Below are 26,088 nucleotides of genomic sequence, written 5' to 3' on the forward strand. Positions count from 1 at the left end.
CCTCAAAAGTAAAATCTGTTCATCAAAAGTTAACAAAAGGAAAAAACACTGAGGGTAAGTATTAAAATATGTATATGAAAAAAGAATTATATCCAAATAAGTACAATAATCCTATCAACTGATAATAAACAAGAAACCACCTCCCTTCCCACCGTGGGGGGTGGGAATTCGAACAGACATTTTGCAAGAGCATCATTGTTCAATAAGCACATGAAAAGGTGCTCAACACCACCTCATTAGGGACATGTAAACTAAAGCCACAACCAGCAACCACACCCACTGGAATGCTCGCGACTGAACAAACTACTGTTTCAAGCAGCAGTATGGATTAACCCCACAAATATTGCGTAGTGAGGAGTCTGGATTTTGTCCTGAGTAAGAGAAAAGCCACTAGGTGATAAAGCACAGCAGTTAAGAGCATGGATTCAGTCAGATTGTTCTAACTGTATGCTTCTTAGTTGTGTGACCTTGGACACATAATCTAACTCTCTGTGCCTCTGTTTCCTCAGCTGTAAAATAGGGTTAACAGTAGCACCTTATCTTTACATCTTTATAAGGATTAAATAAGTTCAATGTATGGAAAGCACTTAGAATTGTGATGGTTCATTAACGATTATTATTCAAGTGTGGTGGTAGTAAGTTTGGTTTATGATTTTTAAAAGGTCACTGGCTGCTGTGTAGGGAATAGACTCTAGGAAGGCAAGATGGGAGCGAGGAGACCCGTTAGGCAGCTAGCACAATGGTCCAGGCAAAAGATGATGCTGGTTTGGACCAAAGGAGATGGCGAGGAGCGGCCAGATTTAGGCTATTGTTGAAGATGGAATCAGTAGAACTTGCTGATGAGCTGGCTGTTACACACGACTGATGAGGAGGGGAAAGAGGAGGGGAGGACGACAGAGAAAGCAACAAAGTAAGGGACTGGGGAAGGGAAGTGGTCAAGTTCTGTTTAGGTCAGGAGTTTGTTATCTCAGTGAAGATGCCTGGCTGGCAGCTGGGTAAATGAGTCTGAAGTTGGAGAGGACAGGATGGTATTAATCATTCAAATGTATTCCAGAGGTAATACTAAGCAGGTCACTTTTTTAAATCATTTCTTAGATTTTTTTTTAAAAAACTGAATGGAATAATTCTTAAAGGATTAATCTAATCCTTCAAATAATCTTAATTAAATGGACTGAGATGAATGGTAAAAGAACTGAAAATGCAGCCCATAAACAGAAAATCATTCAAACAGCTAATCTGTGTCTACTTCCTACACAAAAAGAGCCCTCAAGATGTTGTGTTAGTTCTAAATTAAAGGTACACTCTTTTGAGAAAGGTCAAAGGACTACACAAATTGCAGGGAGAACTGAAGACTTTTTCCCCACTTTGGCATCCTTTTGCCACAAGTTCAAGAACAGTATCACAATTACACATCTGAGACCTTTCTTAAAAGTCACTGCTACACTGGGCTGTTACGTAAATACTCCAGTTGGCCTAATGTTCGTGATTGTAGACCAAAGTATTCCTCTTACTTCTATCAGCACAGCCGCGTGGATTATAAACTGCTGTTCCTTCAGGTAGAGTTTTCAGGCAGCCTCCCACAAAACAACCATCTAATAGAGCACATAAATAATTTCAAAAAAAAAACCAGCCAGCTATAATTTTTATCCACAAAAATAACCAGTAGTCTCTGTGTGCAGCTCCTCAAAGGCTGCGTGGGACCTGCCCCTATCACCTAGGCGGTCACCTGTGCCCAGGGTCTCACGTTCACCGTCCCTGACACCCAGCCATACAAATATATGGAAATAGGCAGCAGCCGGGCTCGCTTGACTTTATTTTGTACTTCTTAGCAAATTAAATAAGTAGAATCTCTAGCTCAATCACCAAGCCTTACAGCCTCCCACAAATTAACAATTTCATATCTCATCACCGCTCACATCCTGATGTCTAAAGCAAGTCACCTGGCCAAGGCCAGCGTCAAGGATGGGGCTGAATGCAAACCCAGAGCGGAAGACACAGCAACATTACTGGGCAAAGGGTGAGGGTACAATGAAGAGATGACAAAATTGGGGCTTTAACTCAGTCCACATCACGCTGTAACTCACTAGAGCTAGGCAATGAAAAGGAAAGTGTTGAAGATAACAGCTCATGTGCAGTACAAAGCTAGACTAACAGTCAGCCTGAAGAGTTGAAGATATTTGCTGGAGCTACATATTCAAACACCTTTACTGATTTATAAAGGTGACTAGTTTGATAGACAGCTTAGTTCTCACGCCAATAAATTTATAGTCATTCATTTAACAATCATTATTGAACACTTACTAAATCTAGACACATAAGTACTGGGAATACAGAAATGAACAAAATTGCAGGATTAGATGAATGCCACTACTTACTACATACATAACACAGATAGAAAAACTGACCCCCAACGTTCCAAAAAAATCCCAAAAGAAAATATATGACCCTGATATTAAGACCTCTCCATCCAGATCTGATATATTGGTATGTTCTATAGCATAACATTTTGATTTCCAATCTATAAGATCTTCAAAGTGAATCTGATTACTGCATATGATTGCTAAAACTATTATTCAATTCTATGGAACTAAGTTTGAGATTAGATCTCCTCTAGAAATCACAGGAAATTATGGCATATGCTAGTTTTGAGAAATGGACAATAAGATAACAGATTTCTTTTCCTTTTTTACTGTGGTAAAATACACAGAACATAAGATTTACTTTTTTACCAATTTTTAAGTGCACAGTTTGATAACTGGTGTATGAAGCACCTACTTTGTACTGTCATACTAGGTTCTGGAAACACTGAACATGGATAAGGTACAATATCTGTTCTCAAGAAATTGTTAGCATTATCCACTGGTCTTACAGGAAAGCTGTACAAATAAAATACTGTTTTCTCTTCTTCTACTTCAAATCGAATGACTCAGGCCTAGCCAATGAGACATCTTCCTTGAGATTTTTCTACTGGAGTAGAGGCAAGGGTGTCTCCCTAGTCTGGAGTGGAAGGAAGTTAATCCGGAGTTGCTGACAGGGGAAGAGATCCTTGCAGCGGACGTGAAGAAGCCGAGCTGACTCAAGCACGCGCACACGCGTGTGTGCGCAGGCGCAAGAAGGCGCGCACAGGACCTCATGTGCGCATGTGTGTAGTGAGGGAAAAAGACTGTCCTCCTTGATGATAATGGCGATTTGCAAGTTCGATTCCCAAAGTCCCTGGAGCTCTTCCCCAGTTCTGAGAATTACTCTAGTGTCCTTCTAATAAAGTCCCGTTTCTTCTTTAACCTTTAAATAAAACCTAGTTTTAGTTGGGGTTGGTCATTGGCAAATACAGAATCCCTTAATACACATATAAACAAATTTGAGATTCTGTAAGAACTCACTCAATTAAAGGCATGCTTTTACAACTCGGTAAGATAAAGACTAAGGTAGCTTTTTTTTTTTAATCATGGTGTAATTTTGGAGTTTTCTTACTTATGGTCCTTTTGTCTTAATTTTTCCAAAGTAGGTTACATAAAAGGCCTTATTCAGTTGTTTTTAAATTAAAAATTCCTTCAAATGAAAATCTTTTCATAGCTCACTGTGTAAATACATCAATAAATCAGAGATTAGGTTTCTTGCCTCATTAATTTATCTGTACAGAACTAATCAACATCAGTTAAATCACTCTATTTAATACTAAATCACGCCGATATGAAAATCCTTCCAAATCGTCGATGCTAGGTTGCTAACAAAATATCCGGCCTGTGACTAGAATCTGTCTGGTCCATTAATCACAACATTATCAAAGACACAAAGGAATTCAAATCCCTGGGCTTTGCTTCTGTTTTTCTAACAGCAACAAAATGAGAGCCGTGAAAGGAACAGGTAAGGTGACATCAAGCTAGATGAGAAAGAGAGACAAGAAGATAAAGGACTCTGATAAGGGATGTGTTCACAAGATCAGCAAAAACATCCTAAGCTTCATCAGTCAGCCAGGCTCTTTTCGGTAAACATCTGCTACTATAATCAGCAAAGTAATCCTATAATGCCCTCATGCAATGGCTACTCTCTGATTTCAATGAGATTGAGGAAAGAGTTTTTCTTCCATAATAGTCACCTTTACTTTCTAAATATTTACCTCTGCCTCCTCACCTAATTCTCCTGCTTTGAGTTATCAACAGCAGATGCCAACTGACTGTCTCTCTCTGAGGTTTTAAGATCATTTAACAGTTCCCAGGCTCATTTACAGCTTCCTGCTTTTGAAATAACTCAATTCCCTTGCAGTAGAGAACACTTTTCACCTAAAGAGAAAGTGACATGTGAATGTGTGAGGGCTTCTACATTGTCAGACAGGATAAGATTACAGAAATATGAAATATGCTTTATGGAGTAGCCGATAATAGAAAGGAATCCGCTGGCCCTTTTCCCCCTCTTTTTTTTCCCATTTGCCTTATGTGGTAGCAGTTTCAACATGGTCTTAAGTCAAAGTTTTTCATACCACAGATTCCAGCTGTGAAATCAAATTACGCATAGCCACAGCAATTTTGAAAATTGAAGTAAAATAGAACTAATTAGAAAATATCAGAGTGCCCTGCCTGTAGTAACTCCTGCTGTGAAAGCATCAAACATGTAAAATGCTTTTCTTAAGGCTGGGGTCAAGATCAAAAAAATTTGAAAGTCACTGGCCTACATTAAAGGATATTTTCATTCTGCACGTGTTCACTGAGCACCTACTTTATACTTGGCCTCAGCCTGGCACCTAGGAATCCAACAGTGAACAAATCAGACAAAGCCTCTGCCCTCGTGGAGCTTCCATCTTAGCAGGAGGAGAGACAACAAATTTTAATGAATGTAAATTTAAAAGAATGTTAGAAGGTGAAATGTAGTACGAAAATATAGAACAAAATAAAGGAGGCCTGGGTGCCAAGGAGAAAAAAATGCCTTTTTTTTTCCTTTTCGGTGGCACTCACAAGAATCTTGATTTTCCTTTCATTGACTATGTCGTAGTTTTAATATTTTCATTTTCCATCTCAATAGGACAAAATCCATACGTGCTCCTATTAGGCAGGAATCCTTTCCATTAACATCTGCCCTTACAGAATTTAAAATACCCTAATCCACAGTAAGTAGCAACTCTAACAAAGGTTCACTCCCTTCTGCACCCCAGAGTCAGAATCAGCGATGGGATTAACCTGGCCAAGCCTGCTCCTGGCTTCAGCTCAGAAAGACATTGGTAATCCTTCTGCCCCATTTCCAAGTCTAGGAAAATTTTTCCTTACAGTCTCCCTTTGTGATCCTAAATAATCCCCAAAGATTATTCTTTATCACACACACAAAAAAAGCTGGTCCCCTTGGGCTTTGGTTGGATTCATTTACAAATGTTCATCAAGGGTGATAACTAACACACATAAGCTTCTGGGCCCTGCAGTGTTGAGCAACTACTAAATCCAAAGAATGTGCTTCTGTCTGGGGATCGAGTAAGGAATGGCAGACTGCGTTTTCACAGCCACTCTTATGCCAGAGGCTGTGTGTTTGTTTGCTTTGTTTTGTTTTGTTTTTTAACTGCTCTTCCAAGGTCTTCTATTCTGAAGCTAAAAACCCAACCCAAGAAATTCATGGTCACACATTTCATCTGCAGTATCTATGAATGTGGTGAACTCCTCTCTCCTCCAGGCCCCGGGCAAGCACTTCCTGAGCCAGGAAGGGGTCCTCTCTTCTCCCACTAAGTCCGGGTGCTGGGAGAAGCATTTTAAATGGGGTGTTCAGGGTGTGCCTGGTTTGAGAAAGTGGCTTCTGAGCAGGGGCCCAGAGGAGGTGAGGGAGCTGTGGATCTGGAGGTAGGGTAGGGAGACCATTCCAGGTAGAGGATGGGCCACAAATAAGGGCCCCAAGGCACAGCAGCTAGCCCTTCCTGCCGCTGGAAGGCAGTGAGTGAGGGGGCAGGAGCCGGAGTGGAGGCCAAATGCGTTTAACACCTGTGAGAGTGTTTCCAGAACAGAGAACTAGAATCATAGCTGCTTGACCCGTCTTCCTCTATGACGAAAGGGAAAATTAAAAACCACAGGGTTTAAACATCAAAGGAAAAGGGAAAAAAAAAAAGAAGAAAAATTTTTCTATCAGATTGTCAATGACATGGTTTTCATTCCCCCGTCTTCTTTATTTCTCACAGAGTTGCAATAAACACCAGGAAACAGCCACACACGGTTTCTGCTGTAACCCCTCATGACAGATTGTTTGGTTTCTTTCACTTTTCAGAAATGAGAATTGTGAGGGTAAAAAAAGAAGACCTCTGAATTGAAACGCACTTTTTCACGACTATTAAAGGAGTTATCACGTAATGATTATTTCACTAAGCAAATATTTACACAATGAGCAAGTCATTATGCAGGAGATAACGAGGGATCACAGCACAGGTAACAAAATGATTATGACCCAAGAATGAAAGTGTCATAAAAAGGATTTTTTAAAAACACGATGGGGGTTCAGAGAAAAGAAAAATTCTTTCATGTTGAGGGAAATCAGGGAGGTCTTCACGTAGGAGGTAGTTTCTAAGCCATATATTGAAAGCTGCGTAGGTTCTCAGGAGATGGAAAAAGGCACTTTCAGCAGATCACTGTGAGCTAGAAAGTGTGTGATGCTGTGCTGAAATAGACTCTCCAGCCACATCCCCCATGGTCCTCAAAGGTGTGACCTTGCCACTTCCCCCACCGGGAGATCCGTGCCCCTTTCCCTGAGTCTGGGGGTCGTGACCGCTCTGGCAGAAGTGACACTACATAACTTCGAGGTGAAATCAAAAGTCGGCACCACCTCCTCCTAGTTCTCTTGGGATGCTTGCTGGAGGGGAAGCCAGTTGCTACGTTAGAAGTCTGACAGACCTGAGGCCACCATCTTCATGAGGCTCAGGGGTATCTGGTCAACAGCCAGCACCAACTGCCACTCCCACCCAGCTCAGTGGAAGCTTAAATGACTTGCAGTGCCCAGATGAGCACTGCCTGGATGAGCCCTTCCTTAATTTCGACCCAAACATGTAAGCAAAATAAAATGGTTATTTTAAGTCAGTAAGTTTGGGCATACCACACAGCAATAGTAAGCGGAACAGACATCTGTGGGTTAGTGCTTGTCTTCTTAATTAGCAGTGGTGAGTCTCTAGACGTTAATGAAGGTTAAAGACATTGGTGAGACGTTAGGCCTCATTTTCCTCCATTTCAGAGTGCTGATGTGTAGACTAGGATGAACTCATTCTTGGTCTAGACAACACCAGCACACCCACAGATGATACCTGCGCTGTGCTGAAGGCAGTATGGAGTAACTCAATGAGCACTGGGAACAGGGGTTTGGAAAACCTGGGTTCTGACCCCAGCTCGATCAACTAAACTCTCTGAACCTCTCAACTAACTTGTCTGTCCCCCAAAATACACAAAAGCACTTCAGAAACTGTAAGGCATTAGTCAGTGGTACAGGTTTTTCAAAATTATTTTCAACTAAATAAATTCATTCCTGCAGTTTAAAATCAAACAGTACCAAAGGCTTATGAAAAATAGTGTCTTCCCCCCTCCTTCTCAAACTCCCACTTCTGCTCCCTGCAGACAGCTACATTTAACTTTTAGCTGCTCCTTCTAGTAATTACTGTCATATTCCTAAATAAAATGCTTCTTCCAAACTTGAATAACTCCTCATAATGAAGAGTTAGCTCTCACATCCTCCAGTTTTCTTCCTTTGTTCTCCCAAATGTCGGTTGTTATTCAAATCATCACTCAATATTCACATCAAGGTTCTTATATAAATATTGTTCATTGCAGAGCCAAACAGGACACCATTAACATTTCCCCTTTTATGGGGACAGCTTTTTAAATTTCCCTTGAGTAAATAATCACCTCATTATTAAACTTGCATAATATTCCATGTGTGTTTTAATACTTTTGTGATTCTCCATCATATTCACTCCCATACTGTCTATTCTATTAAGTCTACTTTTTCACTGGGAGCTCTCCCTTCCCTGCTAGAACACTCCATTCTCTTGGCTACATCTGGACTAGGTGCTGTCTAGAACTACTCTCACCCTAGGATTTTTCTTTATTTCTTATGGATTGGAGCCATACTTTTCTAGAACCCAATTCTTCTCATTTATTTACTCTGTAATTTTGTTGGTGCATGGCTTCCATTAGCTTCTTAGGGAAAGCAAGCTTTCTAAACCCCTCCGTAACTGTCCATTCACTGGGCTAGAACCTCAGAAGGGTCTTCAAAGCTAAAGGCTTGTGTTCTGCCGTTTGAGAGCATTTTCTTATATTATTTCTTTTATAATTGCCTGCTTTTCATTTCCTTATTCCTTTTCTGTAACTCCTGTTAGTTTGATGTTGAACTTCTGTGCTTGATCTTCTAAATTTTTTTCCACTTTCTTTAATATTCCCAATTCTTTGTCATTTTGTACTACTTTGGGAGTATTTCTTTTACTTCACTTTTCAATCCTTTTACTAAACTTTTTTCAACAATCACACTGTTGATGTTCAAGAATTTTTTTTAATATTCTCTGACTATTCCTTTTTCAGTTTGTGTGTATTTAATTTCCTGCATGTGTTTTTCTGGCAGGACCATACCTCATCCCTCCCAACAGAGATTTCACTGAGATAAACGCTCCCCAAGGGACACAACTCCTTCTACGTGGCCCACTTCACTTGCATGAAACAACCTGTTCACCCCACTAGGCATCACCCTCTGCAGCAGGCCCCCCAGCAGATCACACTATCAACCCATGTGTTACTCTGAGCTTCCTCAGCAGAATTGCATGTGTATGAAATAAAATCCAGGGTTACAAACTGTGTGCAGTTACAGCACGTGACTCGAATAATAGGTACAGGCTCTCAATGATTGAGTGATTGAGCTTGTTTATATAGAGGTCATGTATTTCTAAAATCAGTGTATTACCTGAAGTTGATATGAAATTCAATATTGCCTTCTGAGGTCACAGACCAATCATTTCAATTCTCTGACTGCTACCCCTGTTGGGTCTCCTGAAGACCTCCAGTCCTGCCCTTGCCTTCCAGCTCTTTCTCAGATTGTCTTTATGTATCCTGAGGCACCCTTTTAACTACTGTCACCAGCATGTCCAATTCTGTTACCTCTTGCCCTTCTACTGTATCTCTCCTCAGACTACATTCTTAAAACTTGGATTCCTAATTACTGCTGGAGGAAAGCGTTCCAGGAGACTGCATGCTATTTCAAGTTCATCATCTCCAACAGGGGATCCCCAAAAAGAATTTGCAATTATGACCATGGAGCAGTCATCAGGTACTTTGAGGGATCATAGAAATCAAGGTGCTTGAAAAATGAAAATGTTCTTAGTTTTAAAAAGGGAGAAAATATGAATTTCAGAAACAACAAATCCATAAGCAAAATTACATAATGGCTTGATAAAAGTACATCAGTACTGAGGAAGAGAAGATAATGAGGAGGCAACAGGGATTCATTAAGTAAGTGCCAAACTAACCTCGAATAATTTTTTGCAGTATTATATAAGTTATCTGGGAACACAATAGATTCTCTATGTAATAATTTTGACAGTTGCCAGGCCTTCTTAGGATATTCCTGGGGTCAAGAAAAGGAAAAGCAGGGCATATGTAAGACAGTACTGTTGCTGTACGAATAATTAATGCTTCAAGGACTATATTCTAAGAGTATTCATTGATTAAACAAAAATGTACCAGTTTCTTATTAAGTGTCAAACATTGATAGATGTTCGAAACATTGAGAGAACATTGCCCACTTGAGAGAACGTGACTAAAAATATCCCACAGGGTTTACTTATAGCTCTTACTATTTCTTTTCAACATTTTTATCATTTAAAAGATGAAAACTCACTTGGCATTCATCTGAAAATTGGGAAATGCTTGATTCAAAAAGAATTCTCCAGACCAAAATGCTACAAATGTGTGTGATAACTAGCAAAGTTAAGTTTTAAAGTGATGGTAATATTATTTCTTTTTTAAATTTTTATGCAACTTACAACAAAAAAATCCATTTCCTGCCTTACTTCTTACCCCTACTGTCCCCAGTTTCCTCCCCAGAGGTAACCATCTTTGACTTCTATGACTTTTTCTTTTGAAATTTACACATTCCCATACCTCCCTACTTCAGACGGTATCCACTGACTTCCTGTTACAGTAGGTGAGGATTTAGTTCTCTCACACAGGTAATTTTGTTATACAGCAGGTTTGGGTTTGAATAACCAATATTCAGTACTGACATGATTCTGCCAACATGACTATTACTTACAGCTGAGCATTATAATGGTCATTAAGACTAAATTTTATTTCCTATTTTTGTTTTCCTTGAAGTTATTAATTGCTTTTTCACTTCCTCAGTTTTCTTTGTGCCTGTGGCTAATTCTTCCCATACTTTCCAATAGCCTCTCAGCACAAACTTCTGCAAGGTCACGTCAGCCTCCAATACTTGACTTGGAGACACACTTCTGGAATCTTCCCCTCTCCTGGACTGGTTGCTCTTAGGTCTGCTGCACAGCTGATTTCCTAGGTCTACAATTCACCATCTGCTCCTGGGTTAGACCTACTGTTCTGAATATCCCACGTCTTCTTCCTTCTTGTCTATATCCTGTTACATGGAGTTTATCCTCCAATAACTTCCTAATAAAGTGTTCATGGAAGATGTATTCTTTGAGTCTTTGAATGTCCTGAAATCTCATTATTCTACCCTCACGAATGACTGGTAGTGTAGACAAATAAATTCTTGTTGGAAATAATTTTAGTTCCTTTCTTCTCAATGGCATAACTCACTGGTCTTTGTAGTAGCCATGAAAATGTGCCACTCAGGTCTCCTGCTGTGAGGAGCTTAAGTGACTGATGGCACCAGCTGCTACCCCTTTGACTGCCCACAGCATTGGCCCTGAGGCCATGCTTCTCATAGCTGCCCCATTATGACTGAACATGGCAGGGCTACTAAGGCTGACCCATTCCTGCAAGCCATGGACCCCTCCAAAGATAGTGTTGGCTCAAGGACTCCCCATTGGCCTGGCTAGATCTTAGACTTGAACTGGCCATCTGAGACTCTTCCCACCCCACCCTCCTTCCTGCCCACTCTTGTTCACAAGTGTCAGACATGCATTACGGTCTAAAGGTGCATCTGCCTTCTCTGACTTGCTCCCCTTTATCCTTCACAGTTGTTTCCCCTCAATAAATGTCCTGCATATCTAATGCTGTCTTGACATTTGCTTTTCAGAAGACCATACAAATGCAAGTGAGGTTTCACTTCCTAGAAGGCAAAGAGAATGCCATTCTGAGTGATATTTAGGGGGCAGATGGTCTCCTGGCACAAGATAGTGCCCTGATTGCTAAATATTTCCCCAGTAGTAACCTGGGGAAATGTCCTGGTGGAGCGGAATGCTGCCATAGGTGCATGACCCAGGCATTCCAGTGCCTGTAGGCGAGGGAATTGGCTGGTTCCTGCTATATTGTATTGGGTCCCCACACAGAGATATGAGAGCCAGAGGGTCTCATTGGTAGCTTACAGAGAGAGCCTTATCTCCTGTAGTGGAAGCACAGACACAATTTAGCATCAGACTTAGGGCCTGACAGGGCTACAGAGTTCCAGAGATGTTTAAATGCTCAGCCAAGGTAGGTCTGTTATGCCAAGGTCAGAGCCCTGATTGGGACTGGGACTCTGAAACTTGGAAAGTAGTTGTCTGAGAAGTTGGGCTCTTCAGACCCCTAGGTACATCTGGAGCACACAGAGGCGGCCTACCCTCCCTAGTGAGATACAGCACTTCCCTATGCTGAAGGGGCCTCTCCCCTAAAAGCCAACAGTGCCCTCTTTAGGAGCTGACAGGCCTCTAACTAGGGTTAAATCCCAGCATAACCCACCTGGATACAGCTGAGCCTGATAGAGGAAAGGTGGCTTCAAGATTTAGTATGGACTGGCATGACCTGGAGGGGTACCTTGAGGGTCCTTGACCAAAGGACTGGAATATAAGACAGGACAAGACAGAGTATTGATTAGGAAGCACTTTCTCCAGAAATGTGTTTAAATGCTCTGAGAAGGACACTAGGCGATGGGGCAGACTTGCTGCTAGGATGGCTCTGAGAAGCCCAGAGAATGTGATGGCCAATCCTGAGTGGGCAGAAATGCTTGAGTTGCCCTGATAGCTGACAGAGGAAAGAATAAAAGAAGCCAAGAGAAGGAGGCCTGATGGAATGAATATATTATGTGAGGCCAAACCCACCCACCAGAGGTCAGCACTTCCCAGGCATGCCAGGGAAGGAGACACACCACTCACAGAGGCCATGAGGACGAGGGGGCCCCAGCATCACTAAGAAATTCAGTGGTGGCACGCACCCTACTGCAGGCCAGGGCTGATGGTGAGAGAGGTAATCGCTGAGCTGGGCTTGTTACCATCCAGGGGAGTGAAGCGACCCTAAATAATAGAGAGGAGGCAGCAGGCAGTGTTAAAGCCAGAAGCCAAGAGGCCCAAATACTGCAGCAATGGCATAGAGGAACTGCCAGCCTCTGCAGGGAGTTGTGAAGATGGTTAATAGAGCAAAATAAAAAGTCATCATCCCTCACTGGGTTCCCAGATTGCCGGTTTTCAGATCTATAACCCACTGACTAAAGAGGTGACTGTGAGTTCCTAGGAGAAAGGATCCTGAAACACCACAGCAGGTATGATCTGTAACAATTTCCCCAGTTCTTCAAGTTCAATGTGGAAATTCACGTCCTACAGTTCCAGGAAATTTTTATGAATTACTTCCTTATTTCCTTCCTCTTTATTTCAGTTATCTGTTGCTGCAAAACACACCACCCCAGTTAGGGGATCTACAAGGACGTAGTTGATTTTGTAGGTTAACTGGACTTAACTGGGCAGTTCTGCTCCATGTAACATAGCAAAGGTCACTCATATAGCTGCATTCAACTGGGATCTCAGTTGGGCTGGGAATGTCCAAGATGGTGTTTCCTCTCACTAAGTCTCTCTCCATGTGGCTTAATTTTTTCAGTGATCTAGCCCAACCAACTACTGGCTTTTAAGAGAGAGTGATCCAGAAAGAAGAGTTCCAATGTCAGCGTAGTGATCAAACTTTTGCTTGCATCACACTTGCTACTGTCTCACTGACCAAAACAAGTCACATGTTCTAGCCCATAGTCCATGTGGGAGGCAAGTACACAGGGCATGATTACGAAGAAGCATGGTTCCATGGGGCCCCCAGGTATAACACTCTACTACACACCTCAATTCTCTCTTCCTGGAACTCCTATTATTTGAATGTTGGACCTGTAGCTGGTCTACTGATTTTCTTACTTTTTTTTTTTTTTTTTTAACTATTTTCCATTTCTTGGTCTTCTTGCCCTATTCCTAGAGAGATTTCATCACCTTTATCTTCTAATCCTTCTATTAAATTTTTCATTTCTGCTATAATGTGTTTAATTTCCAAATGCTCTTTTTTCCCCTATTTTATTGTATTATCCTATGATTTTCTAGATGCAACATATTCTCTTAACTCTTTAAGAATTTACTGAGGTTTCTTTTTTTTTGAGGTTTCTTAAAATTTATTTATTGAGATATAACTGACATATAATACTGTTTTAGTTTCAGGTATGCAATATAATAATTCAAAATTTGTATATATAATGAAATGATGAGCATAATCTAGCCATAAGTCTAGTTAACATTCATCACCATACATAGCTACAATTTTTTTCTTGAGAGAACTTTTAAGGTCTACTCCCTTAGCAATTTTCAAATACACAATACAGTATTATTAACTATACTCCCTATGCTGCACATTACATTTCATGTCTTACTTTATAACTAGAAGTTTGTATCTTTTAACTGAGTTTTCTTTTAGCTTTTTTCCCTCCTTGTATATTCTCAGTTTCCTCCAAGTTTTCTTTCCAAAAAGTTACGCTTTTTTTTTTTCCTTTGTTTGGATGGGTCTCTATTTTTCATGTTAGAGGATTTCCTCGGATCCTGTTGATTCTTGATTGTCAACTCATGTTTAAGAATGAGAAGCAAAAACTCTGATTGGAAGGTCTGAGCACATGGGTGGGGCACGTTGGCTTCAAGCTTCTCTGTGAGTGATCTGTCTCTGCCATTTGCTGTGGAACCTGTAGTTTCAGCATCTTAGGTCTCTCTGCAGGAGCTCATCAGACTCCCTGGAGAAGATACTTCCAGCCTCTCCCTGGAAAGTGGAAGTCACATGACCAACATTCCGAGAGACTGTTGGGAGGAGAGGGCTGGGGCAGGATTGGGGGGGTGTCTCAGCTTTCAGTCCCATAAGTTTACTTTGTCTTTATGTTCAATATGGTGCTCATGCCCTCAGATGTGCCTGAAGTCTCTCCATTCAGACACCCTCCATTTTATACTCCCCAGAGAATTCACTTTGAGTTTTCTTTTTGAGTAGAGAAGGGACAGATGGCCAGCAGTGGAGATTAGGGGAAGAAATTGAGCAACCTAGTTGTTTCTTACACAGCTTTCAACCAGTTCTTATTCTAGCACCCACTCCCTTCACCACCAGTTCCAGGGTACCTGGTTTTGCTACTCTCTGGTTTTGCTAATCTCTGGAAGACTCTGCAATTGTAGGATTGGTTCTTGGCTTCTCGCACTGCCAACTTCGCAGTCAGCCTGCTCAGATCCACTGAGTCAGGAATCCTTGTCCATCTGCTTCTCAGGTTCCCAAATTGTGCCACTGCTCTGCTTTCTTCACTGTGGTCTCTCTCCCTCTCCCTTCCTTCCCTCTCTTCCCTCTTCTTTCCTTGTTTTAGCAGTTTCTTTATTAAAGTTTAATGGGGTTCCAAGAGAGAAAAAAATTGGATGGGTAAATTCAGTCTTCCATCTTTCCCCAGAAACACTGCTTATGATTTCTCCAACACAAAAGTAATAACATTTTGCTTATAGAACAGTTAGAAAACTCAAGACAATCAGAAAGAAAAAAAAATCACTCGTAATCCCACTATCCAGAAACAAGCCACTGTTAACAGCTTCCTTTTTGCCTTCACATTTTCAGGTGGGGATGGCAGGGGACAGTGCATTCTTTCATTCATGCAACAAATATCTGCACACTCCCTAAAGCAAGGTCAACATGACTCCTGGCGTCTCAAAGCTGAGGTCTTTGGGGGGAAGACACACAAACAAATCATTTCAATAAAATGTGTGAAGTATTATTAGAAGGACAGTACAGGATTGTGTAAGAGCAGAAAGCAGGGATATCAAATCTAGGCTTGGGCATGTCAGGGAAGAAGCCTGGGGGAAAAGGCAGCAGCTGGCGAGAACCCAGCACAGCCAAAGAGCTGAAGAGCGCTCTCTGCCTGCTCACACTTACTTACACAACAGAGACACAAAACAAACATAATATTCCAAACAGCATTCTTCTCTTAATAGCATACCACGTGCAACAGTTTAACCACAATACATCAACTTTTTAATAGCCAAATACTTTCCCACTACACCTGTGCACTGCTGTTCCTTTAACCCATCATCCTCATATATTTATTTTCAGTTTTTAAGAATTACCAACTGTGGTAACCCTCTTCTTATCTTTGCACATTGAGGTTGAAATTTAATAAGATTAAAAGTTTAAAAATAAACGACCAAAGGAGGTGACAGGGGGAAGTCTGGCTTAACAGCAATTTACATGGGGAAAAATTAAAAAGCCTAAGAGGTTTTAGCTGACTGCAAACTAATCCAAGTCTGCAGGGAGGTGACAGCCAAAACCATCGATGCAGTCTTGGACGGCACTGACGGGATTCAGTGTCCAGAACAAGACGTGTGCGCTGACATCTGGGCCAGCTGAAATTTGTCCTGCGTATCAGATCTTCAGCAAGGGCCTTCAAAGAGCCTGGGCTCACCTCTCCTGCTCCGTGTCCTCCCCCTCCTTTCCTACCTGAGTTTCAGCCATTCCATGTTCTGATCCTGTGGCGTGAACTGCACACCGGGAAACACTGCTCTACCTGGGCTGGCGGCACCGCTGCCTCCCAGAACCCAGGACACAGAATGCCCTTCCCACTTTGGGTGCCCTCAGTCTCTCCACCATGGGCAGCCCCCTGTTAAGGACAATGGACACAGGCAGGTCCCACAGACAACCCTGTTCTGCTCTGTTCCACAAAGACCTACCCCTCTGGGGAGATAGAAAGGTCAACTCTTCCCTCTCCCTCCCCACCTTGTCCCCAAGTGTCAGAGGATGAAGAGGCCTCCCAAGGGTCCCATTCACATCCCCAGGTTTCAAGGATGCTCCTGCCTGCCCCACAGCAGGCTCCCAAGAAGGAGCCCTTACCAAATGCCCCCTCCCTCCAGTTCTCAGAGGTGCAGCCGCGAGAGTGAATGGAGAAGAAAATACTGAGGAAGTACACAGTGGCCTTTTCAGATAGTTGAAAAGCTGTCTCGTCAAAAAGCAATTTGTTTTACTATTTGAGATTTATGAGGGCAGAGAGAACCAGAGATGAGTCCTGTACAGAGGCAGGTTTCTGTTCAATGTAAAAGACAAGTCGAGTGGGCAACTTGAGAGGAGCTGCGTTCCTCTTGCAGCAAATAGTCAGGCAGAAGCTAGAAGACCCCAGGAGGACCACTGCAAGGAGTTGGTCTTGAGAAGAAATTTGACCTGGGATTTCCCTGAACCTTCTAATTCTAACATTCTAATTACCATATAATAGTGCACTTAATAGACAGAGGGATATTATTTGCCTTGGAAATGCACAAAGCTCACATACCTATCTGGGCGGGAATTTTCTTTCCTGTCCTTCCTCACTCTTTAATAAAAACTCCTTCCCAGATACTGGGTGAAAAAGCAGACTGTAAAAATTCACTTTACAAGAAAGAAAAAAAAAGGACATATTGAAATTAGTAGAGATAACTTTATATATATATTTACCCATTCATTAAAAATTGTATCGAATATTTTTTCTGCTCCAAGGACTGAAATAAGCACTAAAAATTTAAAAGTAGATATGATATACAGTTTCTGACCTCAGGGAATTACAAATGAGTAAATGCTCCCTTTTGCCTGTTGTTATGCAAAATGGGAGTAAGTCAAGTCTTTGAAGTATAAATAAGAGTTTATCCCAAGATAGAAGGAAGAAGAGATATAGTGGTTCTTTAGATTAACTCTATACTCAGAACATATCAAGGCAGAGTACATAAAAGATAGATTATGCTTATCTGTTTAAGTATAGATTACAAGTGTCACTTTGCAGTTTCCTAAGAAGATGCGGCTCTTGGCGAATTCAGTAACAGTGTGTATTTTTACTGATCCACTCTTTGTTTCTTGTCCTCCCAGTAGGCATGTATTTTATTCTCTTCCTACACCTAAAATTTCGTTTATACCTGAGAATAACATTCATTGAAAGAAACATACTTTTTGTACAAATTAATTATAAAATTCTGGCTTGGAGAAATCGTATTGTTTGAAGAATTAAGATAACTCAAGACTTCTGTGTGCAAAATTTATAACTAACTACATATTTAGGTAACACGGTTGTGCATTCATTCATTTTGCACTTAAGAAACGCATATTGATATGATTTGAATGCTTAGTAGTCTGTATTTTCCCTCTTTTCTTCAACTCAAAATAATTGGCATTGTTAAACATTGCTATGATTTTGAAATTAGTTTGTTAGTTCTTTTCCTATTCTTAAATTTTTTTCTTGGACTTGACTGTAACCTTCAAAAAACACTGTGTTCAGTCAGGTATTCAAAAGGGAGTGAGTCAAGCTTTTCAGGACATACTTTAACCATTTCTGATTAAACACACTATTGAACCCAATAGTCTATAAAATACATTAACATTCAACCCAGTTAATTATTCTGGCCATGTACCAAAAACATTTTAATGAGAGGAAAATTGGTAAAGTGCTTCCCCAAAGTACATAGCATGTATAATTTGAATACTTGGGGAATGAAAATTCAACGAGATAACAAAGTCACTTCCAATATATGCTCCTAAAGTCAACCAAGCGAATTCCCCCACCTCCCATTCTGAAAACGTCTTCATAACATTGCATAGTGACCATAGATAGTTTCCAATTGTTTGAAAATTTTTACGATGGAATCACAAATTTTTACTGAAAATGTGAGATTCTGTCCCATACTGATCCTCCTATCTGATGAGGATTTGGTACTTCCTGTCCCATAGGAAAGTGGCTAGGAAGACTGTCAAAGAGAGCAGACCCTAGGAGCATCAGTTTACAAAGGCAAAATCAGGCTATTAAATAGTCAGAAGCCACTTACTGAGCACCCACCAAGGGCAAGATGGCATTTAGGACAGATGAAGTCAACCTGGTTCCCTTACTTAAGGAATTGCCTGGGTAGTGAAGTGGTCAAAGGAGGCAAATGGTTAGACAAAAGCAAAAGTGTGGTAGGTGACATCAGAATGAAGCACTTTGGGGAAAGGGGGTGGAAAGGAATAAACTGGGAGTTCGAGATTTGCAGATACTAACTCATGTATATAAAATAGGTACTGTATAGCATAGGGAACTATATTCAACATCTTGTAGTAACTTATGGTGAAAAAGAATATGAAAACACATATAGATAGATATAGATATAGATATATGTTCCTATATGACTGAAGCATTGTGCTGTACACCAGGAATTGACACAACATTGTAAACTGACTATACTTCAATAAATATATATATATATAAAAGAATGAAGCACTTTGGGATTTCTTGGAAGAGATGGCATTTGGGTGTGGGGCCAAAGGGAGCATGTGAGCTGGTTCTTGAAGAAAAAGTGTGATTTTAATAAAGAAGGAACCTTATCTTGTTCACACACAATGATATCTTTGAGAATACCCATCATTGCACAGTGCAAGGGGCGAGGGCAGAAGCAAGGACATCAGCTAGGAGGCTATTCCAGTGATCCACGCAGAATCTGATGGGAGCTTGGACCAGTAGCTGTAGATAAAAAGAAAAGTGGCTGTATTCTGTATACATTTTGAAGGTAGGTAGGGCTATAGGGTTTGCTGATGCATAGAAAATAAGATGTAAGAGAAAGGAAGGAGTTAAGGTTTGGGGCCCAACACACTGAAAGAGTAAAGTTGCCATAATGGAGATGGGGAAAATAAGAATTTGCTTTTGGATATAAGATATGACATGCCAATTAGACACTGAAGTGGAGAAGGCAGTTGTCTATCTAAGCCTGGAGCTCAGGGCAGAAGTTCTGGCTAGAGACTCAAAAATTTGCACTCATCAGAATATAGACAGTATTCAAAGAGCTCACTTGGAAGGAATCCAGAGAAGAGGCCCCAGGGGAGGGAGCCCTGGGCACTCCAATATTTAGAGGCGAGGTGAGGAAGAATAAGTGAACAAGGGGACTGGGAAGGAATCACCAATGAGCTGAGGGGAAAGTAAGAGACAGTGAGATTCTGGAAGCCACGCTGAGAAAGTGTGGCAAGAATGAGAGAATAGTGGCTGCACAAGTGCTGTGAACAGATCAGCTGAGACAGGAGAACTAATGCTTAAGACCAGCCACGTCTGCCCTGCACACAATCCCCAAACTAACACCTCCCAGCCCCACCTCCTCAAGCAAAAGAAGTTGTCTTTCCCCACAGGTTCCCTGCATAAGCATTTGCAAGACTCCCTGGGACGTCCATGTGCATCTTCAACTGGGGTCTGGTCCTCTCAGAAATCCACGGGCAGAGCGAAAACTCAGAGGCACCACTGACTCCCGCTGACTCCCACTGACTCCCAACTATAGGCCTTACTACTAGTTCTTCAGGGGCCATCAAGAACCATCTTTCAACATAGAAAACAAACTTATGGTCACCACAGGGGAAGGGGCAGGGAGGGATAAATTAGGAGTTTGGGATTAGAAGGTACTATCATATATAAAATAGATAAACAACAAGATTCTACCGTTCAGCACAGGAAACTATATTCAATATCTTATAATAACCTATAATGAAAAAGAATATATATGTATAACTAAATCACTATGCTGTACACCAAAAACTAACACAACATTGTAAATCAACTATACTTCAATTTTTTTAAAAAAAAAATTTTTAATTAAAAAAAAAAAAAGAACTGTCTTTCAAGAGATGTGAAGGCACAGCAGTCCCTCTTCAAGTCAGAGAGAGAAGGAGAGTCTTCTTTCTGGGTTATGCTCAGATGGAGCAAAGCAGCCTGGACTCCCAGGGCTCCACAGGGAAATCTCCTTTTCATTTCTGGTGAGCGCGCACACACACACACACACAGTCTATTTTTATCTAGGTTTACCCCAATACCAAAAACCTACAAAAGAACACGGAGACCTCCATTCTGAGCAGAGCCTCCACCCCGTTATTCACCTTGCAGTCTGTCTGGCCTGCCTCCCGTCCTCCAGGCCATCAGACAGTGACTCTCTGCGGAGAGAACCCCCCAGTCTCCCCAGGGGGTCTCCTTAGTCCACTAGTACCTTAGTGGGAGCACAGAGTGGGGCAGGAAGGGATGCTGGCCAACTTCATCCCTCACCAGCACCAGATCCTAAATGCAGATGTTTATGCAGTGGCCCCTACCAACAATATCTAAGCCCTGGCTGAAATGTATTACCAAAATACTCCATCACCAAAAGCTGTGGAATATGATTTATCTTTTCAAATAATATCAAAACCTCCCTATCCTCCTCCCTCTATCACATGCACCAAGAAAGAATATTGAAATCAGAATGAAAATATCTCAGATGAAAAAAATAATTTAAGATACCATTTTTGATCATGACAACTCACTTCTTTATAAGATACAAGAATGAACTCCAAACCAAAGAAATTTGAAAGCAAAATTAATATTTTACAGCAACTATAATTTTGTTTGCAGCATCAGCAAAACCAACTGTCCACCTGTTACTAATTTCTTGTGAACACAAAGTCCACTGCATTTCTGGGGGGAAGAACGGTTAGTGTTTGGCAAGTTTTTCTGTGTAAGGATACAAAAATATAACCGAAAAGTTAATCAAAAGGCTGAGTGGACCCAAGAATCAAAAGCATGTTGTCTGTTTAATATACCAGAGTCCCAGAAAGCTCCTGCAGTCCCAAATTCCCTGTCTTATGTCTGAAATGATTGCATAAGTGGCTGTAATATCAGTTGATGACTTTTGCATTTATACAGAGTTTATCACATGTGTTCTAAAAATAGAACGCTTGTGATTTAAATCTAAAGTAGTGATTTTGCAGGAATGTCTATTAGGTCCTTCAGCTGGTCCACAAATCTCTTGTTTCCAGTATTAACTAAAATTTGCTTATGTTTTCTTCAAAAGAAGGGTAAGCTTTTCCCATGGTTTTTCTGTTACCAACCATAAACAGGTGGTGGTTAGGGTCTTCTGATTTTTTAAAAGGATTGACAGACTGAAAAAGTTTATTGCCACTGCTCTGAAGTATCTTAATGAAAAACATATATCAATATGGAATCACAAACTTTTTTGTCAAACATATCCAACATTCTTTCATGATATGTAGTGGCAAACAGGTTTAGTGGAACTGACATACAATCTAATTAGCCATTATTACAACATTATCAGCAGCTCCAAGCAGTAAGTCAATTCAACAAGCACTACTGTTCTGCCTCAGTTATCTATGGCTTCAATTAAAAGTGTGTAGAAGTGGTGTTCATTTTGAATTTGTTCAAAATATGTGGTTTAATTCTAAATTTCAAAATAGGTCTTCCAATAGGCCCATGAGTCACCGACATACAGTGCCAAAAGTTATACATTTAAACACTTTTATTAAAATGTTTGCACATACACATAAAATATTCTCTCATGGTACAAAATTTTGTACAAAGTGTACCAGCAAAACTGACATTATAAATGAACCCTCAAAACAATGAGACCTGATCTTGAACACTAAGTAAAGGAGAAAAAGAAGGAAGAGTTATTTGGGAGACAACTTTATTACAGCACGTCAATCCTTCCTGCTGCCAAAATGTATTAAGCCTTTCACACAAGGGTGTTAAAAATCAGTTGTGTCAGGCTCATAATCTCATCCCCAAGGAGCCCTTTCAGCTGGAGAGAGCAGCATCGTGGAAGTACAGTTGTTGTAGGACTCAGTCTGTATCACCCTGTGGCTGTTTCTGTATTTTATGGCTAGTTTTGTTTAAGATTGTATAATGGGGTCTTCATACCCCTGCTGATTAAGGTTGGTGGATGCAGTTCTCAATCCTGCACAAAAGGAACTTTCAAAGACAGTTTACCTGCGCCTCAGGAGATGTGATTTTGACACCTTCGAATCTGCTGCATTGTGAACTTGTGCCACAAGCAAGATAGACCTTACTGGATTAATACTGAACTCAGGACATCCCTACAAATTCTAGCAGAGTAATGCTATTTCCGTGGCTTCCCAACAAACTTGTTTCTTTCCTCCACCTCCTCCTTCTCCCCGTGGCTGCTTCTGGCCCTCCCTATCTTACCTCTAGGAATCCCTCTACCTTTAGAGAAAGAAGCTCCCTTTTCTCACAGGAGAAACTGATTCCAATTCCTTTTTGACAAAAGGTCTCCAAAGGGCACTCACTCGCGCGCCCACTGCGGGGGTTCCCCTCCCATTCCCAACTCCACGCCTTCCAGGGAAGCCCAAGGTGCTCAGTTCACCCCCGCCCCGCAACCCGTGGGAATCCCTGGTGACCTCACAGATGTGCTCAGATGGAGCTTCATCTGACCGAAGGCTCAGGCACCCCTCTTGCCCCCTGGCGCTTGCAGCGGCCCTCGCCCCGGCGTGGCCTTCCGCCTGGCCCCTCGAACTCACCAGGAGGAGGTTGTGTGCCACTAGGTACCCGAGCCGCGGGCTTCCCCGGACGCCGGGGGCCAGGCGCCCGGTGGCGTAGCCGTGCCAGGCCACCACGTACGGGTTGTCGATGGTGATCCAGTACTTGACCTGGCCGCCGAAGTGGCGAAAGCACAGCTCAGCGTAATCCCTGAAGTGGTCGGCTAGGGCGCGGTTGGCCCAGCCTCCGTAGGCGTCCTGCAGGCGCTGGGGCAGGTCCCAGTGGTACAGGGTGACCACGGGCTGCACTCCCAGCTCCCGCAGCCGCTCCAGCAGGCGCCGGTAGTAGCGCAGCCCCTCGCGGTTGGGGGCGCCGGCGCTGCCATTGGGGAGCACCCTCGCCCACGAGATGGAGAAGCGGTAGTGGGAGACCCCGAGCTCGCGCAGCCCCTCGGTGTCGCGAAAGACGTTGTTGTAGCCGTCGCTGGCCACGTCCCCGGTGGCGGGAGGGGACGGCGAAGAGGCGCCCGACGACAGTCCGGCTGCCGGGGGGTCCCCTGGGGGTACCAGGGGGCGGTGGGTGAACGTGTCCCAGATGGACGCGCCCTTGCCATGCTGCCGCCAGCCGCCCTCCGTCTGGTAGGCAGCACTGCCCACGGCCCAGAGGAAGCCGTCGGGGAAGGTATCATGGAGGAGCCCCGCGGCCTCAGGGGCCGGAGGGCGCGCGAAGCGGGTCCAGGTTTGCGCGCCGTCGCCGGGCTCAGCGTGCAGGCGGAGGCCGCCCAGGGCCAGCAGCAGCAGCGGCGGCAGCAGCAGCGGCGGTGGCCTCGGGCGGCGCGGCGAGGCGCGGGCGGGCATGCTGTGCGGGAGCCGGGCGCTGGGGCGCCGCGCCGCGCCCCTTTATGCCCGCGCCCCGCCGCGCCGCCCGCCCCCAGCCGGCGCGCCCACCCCCGCTTCCCCTGGCAATAATTACCTGTGGCCCCGCGCCTCTCCCCGCCCTGGATTGCGGGGCGGGGGCGCAAAGGGCGAACCAGAGCCCGCGCAGGGGGCGCCACAGCGGGCAAGGTGCAGCAGGCGCCGCTCCCGGGCGTCGGAGAAAAGGCACCTGTTCATCTCGGCTACCAGGGGCCACTGAGGATCCTTCGGCGACACTAGTTCCCTGCGCGCCGCCTTCTATTTCCCCATCCGCGCGCCCTCCTGGAAAAGCGGCCGTGACCGGGTGCGTCGAGGAAAGGAGGCCGCCAACTTTCCCAAGGAGTTGGGCGCGGGATCTTTGCCTGTCCTCCCGGGGTCCGCCCGCCAGGAAGCACCTGCTTTCTCTTCTCTCCCATTCGGAGACAGAGAAAAGTAACTGCCATTACTACAGCCCATTAGGGGCTGGCCGAAATTGTATTGGGAGGGCTGGGTGGGGAGAGCTAGGTCTGAACTTGAAACGCTGGGAGAGGAAGACTCGTGGTGGACTTTCCTTTGAGGTCTTTGGGGAAGATGCTCGCGTGAAGAGCCACCCTATGCTCGCAGGCCTGAACGGCGCGTCCCGCAGGCCCCCGTCTAGGGCGCCTTCGAGGAAAACAAAGGAGATGCTTTTCTCTCCCTCTTACTGTTATCTTTTAATGATTTCAACCCAGCAGTTATTCTTTAATTCGATCTTGCAGAATTACTTGGTGAACTTCAAATGACATCTGTGACTGTTCTTCTGAGAGAAACACCAAGGTTTGGACTTTGAGTAACTGTCTTTAACCTTTATTAGCCTTTTGCATCTGTCTTTTGAATAATCACGTTTTAGCTTTCACTCTGAGCTGCGCTGGAGCAGGAAGACCCTGGGTCCCCTGTACGACACCTGATTAGCGAAGGGGAAGGGGAGGAGGGATTTAGCCCAAGTGGCCACTCCCACCCTCTAGGACCAAATGGAGTCATGACGTTTTTTCGGTTACCAAAGAGCCCTTTTGACGGAAATCGTAGAGACACAGTGTCCCTTTGAGTGTGTGTTTATCTGATCTATGAATAACTGGGGATGGACGGTCTGGGCTGCACCTTTGTGATCTTGGCCCTGGGACAATCTCTCCAAGTGTTAGGATCCTTATTTATAAAATGGAGATGGCCGTGTCTGCCCTACCACCTTAGAGGCTTGTGAGGCTCACATGAAAAAAAGTATGCACACAGAGAACTCACATATGGAAAGCCCAGACAAATGTAAGTCCTTGTTAATATCTGTGAATCCCTCTCCAGTACATGTGCCTCGGTCTCAGCACACCTGCCCCTGTGCTGAACGACTAAGATCCTCACAGAGGTACATCCATTCTCACCCAGTGATCATCCCTGCTCTACTGTTTCATACAAATTTAAAATCAACAGTCTTAAATGTTGCAGATGAAGGCACTTCTATTAATTTCCTTAAAATGTAAGCACAACAAATTTATTCTAGTATTTCATGAACTATTCCCAACTCCAGCTAGCATATATTATCATGATTAGTAAGATTAAGCCATCAGGCTGGAACAAGACATTGCTATTCTGTTACATGTGGCATTTACATTTTTTGATGAATGTGAAATAACAATGATACTCCAGCAATTAAAAAAATTACACCACGAAACCACACAGTCACACTCTCTTCCAGCTAAATTAAAAGGCTTCTATGTCTTGTTTGTTTTGCCAGCAAAACAAAAGCAAAAGTGATTTACCATCCAAGAGCTGAACTTTAAATCTGTAAGCGTCTTTGTGGTCCACCTCAATTTAGGAGTCACCGAAAGTTTTTGAGTAGTGGAGTTACAAGAGCAAACAGCAAGATGTGTCAACTTATTTTAAGAAAGGTACAATATTAATAACCCAATCAATTGATTTGTCAGTAACACAAACTGAGGGGGAGATACGAGAAACTGGAAGATCACTTTGAAAGCAACTATAGTAAGGTGGATAATGAGTTGAGGAAGGCTTCAGCCTAGCATGGTGAAAATGCAAAGAAAAAGAAGCAGAGATGGGAGGCAATGCAAGAGAAGACTGACTGCATATGGGAGGCAACTGAGAGGGAAAAGTAAATGATGATTTAAATGTTTTGAGCTGAGTTGAAAATAAAAATGACACCACCACTGATATTCCTGAGTACATCAGGAGCTGTAATTAATTTTTGATAAATGATGAATTCAGTGCTAAATACATTAAATTTGAAGTGTCAGTCAAATTTGTAAGCAAGGACATTAAGCAAATAATTGGAGATACAGCTTTGAAGCTCAGAAGGCAGTTACGGACTAGAGCTTTGGATCAGAGCTTTTGATGCCAGGATAGTGAATAAGATGGGGTGTTCAAAATAAACAACCAAAAGCCAAGAGCTCTGCCTCATCTCCATCTGTCAGGTGAGTAGGGGGAGTAAAAAGGGAAGGGAAAAAAAGAAGCCCCAAGGAGGGCCAAAAGTCCCAAGATAATATGTTTTTCAAGGAAAGGATGTGAG

The 26,088-nt window shown here is 42.9% G+C and overlaps 1 protein-coding gene across 1 annotated transcript in view; it reads right to left on the reverse strand.

Moving 5' to 3' along the window:
- Nucleotides 1–23,501, reverse strand: part of KL (klotho) — a 40,827-nt gene extending 17,326 nt beyond the window's left edge. Inside the window, exon 1 of the mRNA XM_031466412.2 lies at nt 22,686–23,501. Coding sequence (XP_031322272.2) covers nt 22,686–23,501 — 816 coding nt within the window. The remainder of the gene's footprint in view (nt 1–22,685) is intronic.
- Nucleotides 23,502–26,088: the final 2,587 nt, after the last annotated feature.

This window comes from Camelus dromedarius, chromosome 13, assembly GCF_036321535.1.
Source record: "Camelus dromedarius isolate mCamDro1 chromosome 13, mCamDro1.pat, whole genome shotgun sequence".
Classification (NCBI taxonomy): domain Eukaryota; kingdom Metazoa; phylum Chordata; class Mammalia; order Artiodactyla; family Camelidae; genus Camelus; species Camelus dromedarius.